This window comes from Lonchura striata, chromosome 12, assembly GCF_046129695.1.
Source record: "Lonchura striata isolate bLonStr1 chromosome 12, bLonStr1.mat, whole genome shotgun sequence".
In the NCBI taxonomy this organism is placed as follows: Eukaryota; Metazoa; Chordata; class Aves; order Passeriformes; family Estrildidae; genus Lonchura; species Lonchura striata.
Genome location: NC_134614.1, coordinates 13129602 through 13142141, shown reverse-complemented (window position 1 = coordinate 13142141; position 12540 = coordinate 13129602). Strand labels below are relative to the sequence as shown.

The following is a 12540-nucleotide window of genomic DNA, read 5'->3' as shown; positions in this document are numbered from 1 at the left end:
GTTTAGTTTTTGAGTAAAAGAGTTCAAGAAGCTTAGTGGGGGAAGGGAAAAGGGAGGGCTTACTGCCCATTAAACAGAAATACCATATCTGCTAAACAATGCTGAGAAAAGGATGGTGATGCTTCCCAACATTTTCTAACTCAGTATACGGATTAACATACTACAATAAATTGGTCATAAAAGTGTACCAGGTAAGTTGCAGAATCTTCCTTCTTACCCATAGGAAAAAAAAGTTTTGTTCACTCACCAGCAAAAGAATGGCTTACTCCATGTGACTGGGTAGTAGAATTTTGCAAGGTTTGAGTAACACCTATGGTTATTATTTACATTATTAAATTTAAAATGCAGACATGCTTTTGAGTCTTGCAAGTGTGTGGACAGCTGGTCTTGATTTTTCTGAGGTTGTGTAACAGTCACCTGTGGGGGAATCAGTTTGTCAGCAAGGCAACCAATACACCGTTTTATTTATTGGATACAAAAATAAATTAAGAATGTTGCTTAGGTTGCAAAATCAAGAACTTGAAAGTTAGGAAATACCAGATTTACAGTTGCTTATGCAACATTAATTCTGTTCCCCTGTGCCTCTACCCCATGCACTTAATAAGGCAAGGTTCCTCTGAAATTTTTTTGGATGTGGTCATGTTAAGACTATATCATGGAGCATATCAAAGAGGAACAGGGATAAGACTGTATGGACATCTGGCATTTCTTAACTTAAGTGTCCAATTCTGCAACTTACATTTATATAAAACCTAAGTTATTTAATTTCCTAGGTATTTTTAAAGTCAAAAGATGAAGTAAAACTGAACCTCCATATTGCTGAAGCATGGCCATCCCTTTACTGTGCACCTTCACTGGGGCTGCACTTGTAAACATCCAGTGTAGCACAGGCTTGTGTGGCTTGATAGCACAAACCTTGGTAGCCAAATGGCAGAAGGAGGCTGTTACCTGGTAGAGGAGGTGGCTTTGGACAGCAGATCCACACACTGGAGTTGGAGAACCTCAGAGGAGGGGACAGACTTAGGGTATTTGAATGTCTTGAGAGGGGAATGCAAGTCTGTCAGAGACAGTTCCCTCTTCTTCCTCAGCATCAGTTGCTTCAGGCAGCTCTTTCCAGGCCTGTTCTGTCCTTGTTGCCTTCTTCTAGTGAGGATTTTGTAAGCCTCTGCTCTTCATTCCCCCTGCCCTCCTCAAGCTATTTGTGGGCAGTTTCCTTTAGAAAGAAATTTAATTTACTGTGGCTTGTAGCTGATCTCCTGCTATATGTCAAGTCTATGCAATGTTCCAAATGAAACTTGCCATGTCCCACTGATGTCTCCTTTTGGATGTTTAGGATTTAAGAACCCGAGATCACCACAGTTAAAAATACTTTAAAATAGTTAAGAAATTGCCTGTGTGTTTTTAAGTCATGGAGGTACTACCAGCAATCCTCCTAGCTGCTCAGAACCTTCTCCAGGAAGAGCAGCCATCTTCAGCTTGGCAGTCCTCTCTGTGCCACGCTTACAGAGCCAGGTCAAGACCTGTATATACCATCTTGTCTACAGAACAGCTTGTGGTTTTGGTTTTTTTTTTTTTTTTTTTTTTTTCTTGGATAGTAAGGATCACAACATTTTTAATCTGTGTTGCAAGCCAGGGCTGGTTGGTGTGGAGATGGATGGTGTAGGATGCAGGATGTCTTGAGCCTCCACTTTCCCATATCTGTTAATGTTGCTTTTTCCATATAATGGGAAAGCAATATAGATTAATAAAAAATAAAATAATTATATGAACCAGTTTCTTCTCACTTGGTAAAACTAATGTTTTCATTCAGACCATGTCAGAATTCAGTGCCCGTGTTTGTTTTGGGATTCAACTCTTGTAAGCTTTAAACAGAGGTGAAGGAAACTTGCACTATAAAGGTGCATAATGAATGAACAGTGTCCTGTTGAAACCTTGTATGTGCCTGGTGAATTCTGATGGGGAGGTGTTGAGTATTTAGAACCTAGAGCAGTCTGGTTGTAGACCTCTCACTCGTTGTCCTGATTCAGTACTCATCACTCCTTTTTTTTGCTGCCATGCAAGGTTTTATCAGGTTCTAGTGGTGGCACAATGCTCAGCAAAGTGAAGGGCTCAGTGAATGGCTGCCTGTTAAATGTTTCCAAACTCAATTGTCCCTTTACTCAGAAAGGCAGAGAAAAGGAAAATGTTTTTTGGATATAAGAAACATAGGCTGGTGAAAGATGGGACAAACCTCTGAAAACCAAGTTAATGGATATGTGGTGATGTTAATATTAAAACAGCAGTAATGAGATGTGAAGCTGAAGGCTTCTAGTGCTGGAGGGAGTTGCAGAAAGAAAAGTCTTTATGCTGCTGTAAGTAAGCTCTTGACAAAAAGCTGTGACTGCCCAAATCATTCTTTCTTTGTACAAAGTTGTTCAGCTAGTCCTCAGTAACCAGCTATAAGCTAGAAGTCTTTGTAGAATAAAAAAAACCCGGAAACTTGGTCATTGGAGCAATCCTCTCAGTTCTTTTCTCCTTCACCCTTTTTGTGGCCTCATGTACCATCATTTTCTCAATGCATAAAACCTTGTTTTAAAAGAACAGGAATTTGCAGCCTCAAAAATATTCCCATTTCTGACACAGAGATGGAAAGTACTTGAAACTGTTTTCTAGAAATAAATGAGTTGTCACTGATCATGATGAAGATGTCTCAAGTGTACTTTTTCTGACGTACAAAAAAGTTATAAAAATGCTTTGTATTTTCACTATTAGTCATAGGTTCTTCTTGTTCTTTTTTCTCTCCTGTTGTTTTTCTGCTTTAGTTTCAATGAACCTTTTATCAGTTTGCTGAGAACAATCCTTAGGCCCTTAAAATAATTTCTTTCTAAACTCATGTAACTTTTTATTAAATCAGAAAAGGCTATTCCTTCTCTTTTTTCTGTATCTTTTCTAGTATTTAATATGCAGTGTTTTTACTTTGTCTTAAGCCTTTCCTTATTTCCCTGTCATACTGGCACCACTTTGTTTCCTCGTGTTTCTGTTCTGATCCATTTTTTTTTTCCTACAGGTACATTAAGAGATGAGAGATATTTGCTCTCAAAATATGTGTAATCGATTGTTTGAGAGGGTGTTCAGATAACAGTAATTTCTAAATTATCCTAAAATGGAGGGTTGTTTAACAGGCTGGACAGTAGAACTTGCTGTCCTGCTCAAAGGGGCATCCTGGAGTTGTTTTTTCTTGGAGCTAATACTATGGTTTGCACTGAATTCCAGCACATAATGCGAACTGTGGTTTTGCAGTCTAAGGCAGGGTAAGTACTGAAGAGATGAGGGGTGCAAGTTGGTTATTTTTTTACGCTAACTTCTTGGTTTCAGCACACGGGTTATGTGCCAGAGATGCACATACTTCACCTACGGTTATAAAGCACTGTTTACTTTTTTTTGTGCAAACACAAAAGCCAAGTGGGAAGGGATATTTCATAAACTCAGTGCTATTGTGTCCTCTGGTCTAAGCCATAAAACAAGAGTAACAGAGACATTCCCTTTGAACTTGAAATCCTTTTCTAAGCTGCTGATCTAACCTAAGTGAGAGGGGGAGACTATACCAGCCAGAAAATTTCTCTTCTGGGTATTTTTCCCGTCCTGCCCCTTTTCTTTCTTAAATGTCCTTAAGTGAGTTTGATACTGCACCTCTGCCCATAAATTTAAAAAAATATTATCGTAATGTAGGTCAGTGAACTGAAACGCCACTGTACACCATGGGGGATTAAAGTCAGAGAGGCAGCCCTCTCCCACTCCTACTAGGTCATATGACAATATAAACAAGAAATGCAAGGAGCCTTCAGCTTTTTCTTGCCCTAATCCTTTGTTTATGCAGCACTTAAACTGACTTTTGGGGTCGTCTCTGTCTGGCATTAAAGCCCTAAAGCTTTTTGAAGTTTCCCTGAAGTTAATAAAATTAGTCTGCCCTCATTGCTAGGCCCCTTGCTGCTGCTTCAGAGCAGACTGCGGATCCCTTACTGTCTTTGTGGAGTTTGGCTTTGTAAGTTCATAATATTTTATACCAAAAGAAAAAGTGTTTGTGAGAAAAGCAGAAAGCTCTCCCGAAAGGCTGTTCAGCTAATAGGCAAAGTGATTGCCATTGTAGATGTTCTGAGAACTCAAAGGGGATTAACTTAAAATCCCATGATTTGAGGTAAATTGCTGGTAAAGTAATTGGAAGTGTTGAGTTTCAGTTAGAAAGAACAACGTGTATTTCTCTCAATTTTTACAAAGCAAAGCTAAACCAAAAATATAATTTTTCTTTTATTTTTTTCTAATGCGATCTTAAAATTGAGAAAATTAGCTTTCCTTCATAGCAATTCTTTGCTACACTCATTTATTTTATTGCAAAGACTGATCCAGTTATCTTAGTTCCTGTTAGGACAGGCATTCTCTAGTTATTTTGTCTTTGTCAGGGATAAATTGCTGATGGGCTCACTGGAGGGCATGGATGGCACAGGATGGGGTGTGTAGTATTTAGTGTATGAGACAGACACTTCAGGTCATAGAGGTTTTATTCCAAACAGCCAGTCAGGAAAGTCACTGATCACTTATTATCTTAGCACCACTAAAGTGTTTTTGTTTCTAATGGCCTGTAGAGATGCCAAAGGAATCATGGTGATACCTACAGAATATATTCATTGGTTAAATGAGGGATTTTTTTTTTTTTTTTTTTTTTTTTTAAGTTGAGTTAAGAACTGGCTGGATGGCCAGGCCTAGAGAGTGGTGGTGAATGGTGCTGCATCCAGCTGGGGACAGTCGCCAGTGGTGCCCCTCAGGGCTCTGTGCTGGGACCAGCTCTGTTTAATGTTTTTATTGATGACATGGATTAAGGGATCGAGTCTATCATTAGAAAATTTGCAGATGACACTAAGCTGGGAGAGTGTGTTGGTCTTTTGGAAGGTAGGAGGGCTCTGCAGGGAGACCTAGAATGGTTGGATGGATGGGCAGAGTCCAATAAAATGAAGTTTATTAAGTCCAAGTGCTGAGTCTTGCATTTTCGTCACAAAATAATAACTGCCTGCAGTGTTACAGGCTGAGGACGGCATGGCTGGACAGTGCTCAGGTGGAAAAGGACCTGGGGGTACTGGCTAACAGCAGCTGAACACGAGCCAGCAGTGTGTTCTGGTGGCCAGGAAGGCCAGTGGCTCCTGGCCTGTATCAGGAACAGTGTGGCCACAGGAGCAGGGAGGTCATTCCTCTCCTGCACTCAGCACTGGTGAGGTCACACCTCGAGTGCTGTGTCCAGCTCTGGCCCCTCAGTTTGGGAAGGATGCTGAGATGCTTGAGGGTGTCCAGAGGAGGCAACGAGGCTGGTGAGGGGCTGGGAACACAAACCCTGTGAGGAATGGCTGAGGGAGCTGGGGGTGCTCAGCCTGGAGAAAAGGAGACTCGGAGGTGACCTGATGACCCTCTACAACTTCCTGACTGTGCTCAGGTGGGGTGGTCTCTTTCTCCAGGCAGCAACTGACAGAACCAGAGGACGCAGTCTTAAGCTGTGCCAAGGGAAATACAAGTTGGATATTAGGAAAAAAGTTTTTACAGAAAGGGTGATAAAGTACAGGAATTGTCTGCCGAGGGAGGTTCTGGAGTCACCATCTCTGGATGTGTTTAAAAAAAGACTGGATGTGGCACTCAGTGCCATGGTTTAGTTGAGGTGGTGTTAGGGTATGGCTTGGACTCAATCTTAGAGTTCTGTTCCAACCTTGTGATTCTGTGACCATTAGAGTGAAAAGAATGGTGCATTGGTTACTCTCCTATACTGAATGTACAAGAGCAAGACCCTAAAAAGCACCTTTCTTTATAAAAGATAAGGAGTATTTAATTCAAAGGTGTGAGTGTGGCATAACTAAATGCTAAATGCTGATAGATTTTGTTTCTGTTCTAGTATTCAGTTAAAGGTTATCATTGCTGGTGTACTCTAAGGTACTCAATGCCTGTAACACTTGTTCATAGGAGTCACTGGAGTTTTTTCTGATAACCTTGCTGGGGAGGCTCTAAACTGAGCCATGCTAGCCTAGTAGGATTGCTCATCCTGTAATTCCATTTTTAATTAAGTTAAAGATAACTTTGAAGTGCTCTTGGAAAAATAAAATATGTTTAGAAAGATGTTGGCCTTTAAAGTTGGCTTCCTGTGCCATTTGAGGGATAACTGCAAAAATAATAGGTATATTAGAGATCCTCCCTGGAGCATATTGTACCTTCTGTATTTCAAACACAGGGCCAGCAGTGGACGAGAGGGATGAACAGTTTTAAAATTCTTGTTTTAGGAATAAAAGATTTATAGGATGAAGTAACATTTTAATTTCTTCAGGCACTGTAACTGGTAAAAATTTTGAGAATGTGAGTGCTTCTTCAGGTTGGAATTAACAGCTTCTTTTTATTCTAGTCAAGCTAAAGAAAGGCAAGGGTGCCTGAAAGCTTATCTCCCCTCTCAACTTCCACCTGTTATCAGGGGCTCTAGGAAAAGACATGACTGAGTTTTGCATTTAAGCCAGAATGTTGCCAAGCAGTGATATTGCCATCAATGGTTCAGAAGCTATTTTGAAGCAGAGGGAGAGGACAGACACAACAAAAAACCATAAATGTGTCCTTTTGGGGAAAGATGAAGAGTTTGGGCACTGAGTGTTGTTGAGGCGTTTCTGCCTACAGCCTTGGCTGCACCCAGAACAGAGCTGCCTGTCTTGCTGTCATCTCCACGTGACAGAAGCAAGAAGGGCTGTAGATATTTCTCATTCTGCGCCTGGTCTGGGACAGGGAGAGGTCCTGCCAGTGCTCTCTAATACTGCACAGCCCTTTCAAGTCTGCTTATAGCTGAGCAAGTAAGTTCTGTTTAAAATAAAACAAAAATGAAATTTCTGATGCTAGATTTACTGCCATACTGAGATTGGCACTAAAATGGAGGGATATATATGTAACAAAGTAATAACAATCCTAGGGATTTGAGTCTGTATATTCATTATAGTTTATGGAGGAGGCTTCAGGGAAGGACAATTGCTTAATAAACCGGTGAGATTTTGAGTCATCAATATTTTGAGTTCATTTAAACTGAGTAAAGGGGAGTGTTCAGAACTGATTGCAATTCTTTACTGTTCTAAGTCACTTTGGTCTTTGCAACCCTTAGATGTATCTAAAAATGGTTTCTGAGATGTGAAGAAGAGCTGCAACTTTTACCACAGAAAATAACCTTGGAAAGATTGAGGTAATATCCTCATATTTACTCTGATAAATAAATGTTCTTTCTGCATCTACAAGGTAGAGTAACTGCAGGCATTGGGTGTACAAGGATATTCACACCTACAGGATTAGGCTCACTTGACTGCACCTTATACTTTGTAATGCCTGAGGGAGGGTTGTTTATCTTGCCTTACCTACCAACCTCGCTGCCTCTTGTTCCTGATAGCTTAATTAACAATTCAACTTGGAATGGTTCTTCCCACTGGGTTACAAACCTTGAAATTAAAATTGGATACAGTGGTCATAAGGCTCTTGGTTTAACAAATCAATATGTATGTAAAGGTGAGTATTTAAAAGGCTCTGTTTAGAAGCTTTGTCATTTCTTTGGAAGTGGAGCTGTTGGAATGCAGGTCTGGAGCTAAGAGAAAGAATGTTTATGTAGGTGATAATGTACTTAGCTGCAGAATAAACAATGGAATAAACTTTTTGTCAGCATAGGTACTTCAGTAACTTTCATGCAAAGGTTTCAAGGCAGAAAAAACATTTTAATTAACTGATCTTTACAGCATGTTCTGATGTAGGTTTTATTATTCTTATATTTTGATAAGGGAGGTAGAAGCAGAAGTGTGTTAGTTCATAAAATCTTCTATGGTTTTAGACACAAATTAAACTCAGCAGTTTAGATAACTCACCCAGAGTTTTGCTCCTGTGGGAGTAAATGGTTTGTCAAAGGTGGAGTGGTAGAAGTTGCCAAACTTAGCATGTACCATGGATAATTTGTTGTCACTTTAGCTTGTAGAGTTATGAATCCAATTTTTTTTTGCAGGTGATGGATGATTACAGTGTGATTGGTCGTTCATTGTTTAAAAAGGAAACAAACATCCAGATTTTTGTGGGTCTGAAAGTGAAACTGTCTACGGGAGAAGATGGAATAATAGACGGTGGTTTTGGACAAAGTGGTAAATTTAAAATCCGAATTCCAGGTAGGTGCTTAGCAGTTAAAAATACTAATCTCCAGTGTAGAGGATCTTTTCATATTGCAAGGTGAAGTGCTACCAGTAATCTCCTGAAGTTTTGAAATCAGCTCATGTCCAGTTGGAGCAGTGATCTGGTGGGGACTGTACCTCTTCTTAATTTCATGATGGTGGCTGTGACTGACAGTGTGACACCGAATGGCCTGAAGCCACATCCCCTGTGTCAAAAAACTCAGGTCTCAAAATAACTTCTTGCTGAGTGGCACTAACACAGAAATCCTGCTGTGCCCATAGAGGTTTGTGGTAATCTCTCCCTTCTTAATGTATGTATGATTTGCACCAGAGCCCTTCTGAACAAATAAAAGAAAGCAAACCTGCAATCATTTTTACCTGTAGCTGCTTATTAAATATAGTATATTGGATGCAAGTTTCTTAAATTGGCTCTGTTCTGCATGTTATTACCTAACTTGCCTTCAAGCAAAAACAGCTTGATAAATGGGGTTTTGGATATCTTGAGAGTTTTTTTTATTGCTTGTGTCTCTTGGTTTTATAGTATTATATATGACTTTATTTTTCATCCTTGGTGAATTACAGGAAGGAATTATGCCTCCTTAGGTTAGAGCGTGGGAAATTATCGGTGCTAGAGTTTATAAGTGTCATTTACTGGGGGTATTTTTCCTCCTCCTTTTAAGGCAGGAGAATAGTTCTGAGACTTTTCAGAAGGCAATAATAGGTGTTGCATTTAACTCAGATTGCAGGAGAATATTTTAAGGATACCAGGCAGTACTTTTGTATTTCTGTTTTGTCTTCAGCGAATTTGTCACTAGTTAATCCCCCACCCTCTTAGGGAGATGAGCAAGATTACTTCTATTGAACGAGTGGAGAAAAGAAATTACAATGTTCTGTGGCAGCAAACAGTCAACATAGCCATTGATTTTCAGAGAAAGATGAAGTTTCCTAATTCCTTGTAGAAGATGGACTATCCATTTAGAGTGTGATGCAATTGCTCTAATATTGACCCTCTGCAAGTTTCCTTTCTACTTCTATTACAGGATAAGAATTTCTGACTATATGAAATATCTCATTTGTTCTATCTTACCTGTACTTCTGGTTTTGTAACCAAGTGCTAGATTTTGCAAATAGGTCTTGAGAGCCTAACTAGCAAGCACACTTCAGTTTTCTGGTATAGAAAAGATTTGGGGGATTCACTGAGGTGCCTTCAGGTAGGCAATGAAATTATGCATAGATGACCTTAGAGCTGAAAATCAAGATGGTGTCTTGCTTAAAAATGTAATTATGTAATGTTCCTAGTAACTTTCTCTTCCAGAGGCAAAAATCTGATGTATAGAAAGAACAGGAGGATGGCATTTACCTTGTCATTTCAACTTTTTTGGATGGAGGAAATGGTTCTTCCTAGGACAGAGAGAGGCCTTATAAGGAGTCTCTGGCACCCTTGTGGATTTAAGCAGGAACTGTAATTGTGAACCAGCAGTTACATTAAGAAAATTGTATATAGATTTAGATAATGGCATTTTGCTCTGTCCATTAAGTTAGTGGGAAGAAATGATACCTTTCACCAAGGTGTTCATTATCTAATCTTGGTTACACTCATCAGATGTTTAACAGCAGACCTTGAAACAGAGGACCCTTTATGGTTTGTTCTTTCAGTGAGAAGAATATGTGGCAGAATGCTAGAATTTAATACCTCTCTAAGGTAGGCAGAATAATACAACTTAGTTTGCTTTGCTTTAGTCTGGGTCAAGCTTGGGTGCTCTTGTTGTCTGGAAAGAAAAAGCAGTAAGTTAAATTAAGTCAGGTTGAGGGTATCAAAGAAAAGAAGCACCGAATTGGAAAGAGCCTAAAAACCTGTCTCTTTAAGAGTTCAGAGATTTGTATGTAGGGGGAGGGCCATTGCTGTGATACTGCTTGAGTCAACTGCAGTTCACATTCCTTTGTTAGATCAGTGTTGCTTTTTTAATGTGTCTGCACCCTGATTGTGAGTTGGGTTTTTTTTTAATTTAACTGGTCAGACTTCTCTTTCCCTTACCCCCACCCCATTCTTAATCCTTGTCTCCTCTCATACAGTCTCTTTAATGTTTTTTTTTGGGTAGACCTTTTTTAAAATTTTTAAAGGTCATTTTTCTGTGATTCCTTCAGAAATGTATCAGGAAATGAGAGGGAAGGAAAGGAAATGTCCAGGCTGAAAACTGCCTTGTACTGCCTCAGCCTGGAATCCATCAGTCCTCTCATATTTAAAACCAGTCAACCACTAGAACTGAGTTAGTTTGTTCAGCTAGTTGACCTGATGATAGCTGGTGGCTGGTTTTAGAAGCACACCTCTCCATGGCACTAAAATTCAGGGAGATGTGTTAGAGATTTGTGTCCTGACTACTAAAGATAATAATAGACCATCTTAGGGTGCTGCATGGTCCCACTTGTACCAACAACACCTGCTCACACGAGCAAGTGTTGGGCTCCCCAAGTGTTCTTCTGTACTCTCTTGGAAATGGCTCGTGTTTGCTATAGAATAGCCTGGGAGCTTTGTCTTATATCATCTGTGGGCTGAAACTTGGCAAACCTGGCTGGGAATGGCAGAAAGTGGATCTGTTTCCTACTCTGGCACTGCTTGTGTGCAGCAATAAGTCAGATACTTCTCTCTGCTCCTCTGCTTTGTGGAACAGGGATAGTTACTATCCATTCTGGAAAAAAAAACAAAATAATGAAATTCTCGATTTAGATTTATTTCAGGCTTAGAGCATTAATATTTCTTGAAAAGACATAATTATCTTTCTTTAGAGTACAAAATGCACATCTAGAGTACAGCATGCAATTGGAAGTTCCTCAGTTGCTGAAAGATGCCAGTACTTTGGAAGAAGTTCAGGGAAGAGCAGCAAGAATGCTGAGAGGCTGAAGGGATTGATTTATGAGGGAAAGAAGATGAAAAGAAATGCATGAAACTTGGCTAAACAGTGTCTAAGTGGGAGATATTATTATCCACAAGTATTTGAAGAACATAATGGAGAAGACTCCCTTAGGGTGGTCCAAGGAGGTGGAAGCAAAGATTAATAACATGAAATAAAGCAAAGTGTAACTTGACTATTGAGAGATGTTATTTAGCAAAGAAGTCTTGCACTGCTAGATCATCTTTGCAGATGAAGATGTATTCCAATTTGACAATATTTATGTGTAGTATGCCTAGATGTTTCCTAGTGCAGGGTAAAACAGGCAGGTAGTAGGATGGTGGGTGCAAGTACAATTTATTTTTCAGCTCACTTCTTTTTTTGTGTCCAAGCATGCTTTTATTGCTTGAATGACAAGGTATAACCTTTCTAGAATGTTTGCAGCAGCATCTAAAAGAAAAAAAAGTATTTGCTGGCAGATCTGCTGTCTGTAGGGCTCAGTTATGGGGCTGTTTGTGCTTAACTGAAGGCAAAGTTTCAAGGCCTGTTAATTGACAGGATGACACTTCCTTTCCAGACTGATTGCATGATCAAATGCATAAAAAGGGGGACATAATCTCTAAACTCACAAGAGAGTTTTGTGCAGTTTAACAAGCTGCTCTAAAAAGCAAACGGGGTTTGAAAGGCAGTTTAAACTACACTGCTTTTAAAGTTATTCTTTGTGTGGATGCAGGAGCGAGCTACTGATGGGGCACTGCTTGCTGAGGTGGGTGATATGTGGCAGCTGTTCTAGTTATAAATGGAGCACTGTACAGGGTAAATGAGTGGGAAGTATTGTTCAAGAACAGATTTGGGGAGGCAAGAACTGTATGTTTAAGTGTCTTATTCTGAAGAAAGTAAAAGCTTACAATGACAGTCTTTGGAAAATGCTTACTTCAACATACCTTGCACCAAGAAATGCTGTGCCACTTGATAAGACAGAGGAAAGTTCAGCAAATCATTTGAATAACCTAGTGCTAATTGTGGATTTTAACTGTCTCTCACCCAAGAACTGACCCTGTAAAACTGTGCTTGGTTTGCAAAATCATGATCTCTTGCTGTGTGTCTTGACATCTTCTAAAAGATTGGCTTTAGATATGCCCATTTCTTTGCTTGTGGCTCATTGCATTTCTCATGTGCTTGATTATTGTAAAATGTAGCAACTTTTTAAATCTAATTGGTGCATGTATGATATCTCAGGCATGGTTCACTTTCCTTTCTATATTTCTGTCTAATTTCTAGTGAAGTGTTCATCCTTTCTGAGGCATTGCAATGTGTCTGCCATTCTCCTCTTTTTGACTAAAATTGCTGTACATGACTTGGATTTACCTTATTTCTTAATTTGAAAGAAGCAGTGCATATCTAACACTCCTAAGAGCTGAATATATTTCTGAATTGAGCAAATTTAAATGTAATAAAAGACACTTTTC

At 39.5% G+C, this 12540-nt stretch overlaps 1 protein-coding gene across 4 annotated transcripts in view; it reads left to right on the top strand.

The window, feature by feature from the left end:
• EEFSEC (eukaryotic elongation factor, selenocysteine-tRNA specific) overlaps positions 1-12540 on the top strand; it is a 124000-nt gene that overhangs the window by 72588 nt on the left and 38872 nt on the right. For all 4 annotated transcript variants that reach the window (XM_021532192.2, XM_021532220.2, XM_021532207.2 and 1 more), the window contains one exon: positions 8024-8180. In XM_021532192.2, the coding sequence (XP_021387867.1) occupies positions 8024-8180 (157 nt within the window). The remainder of the gene's footprint in view (positions 1-8023; positions 8181-12540) is intronic.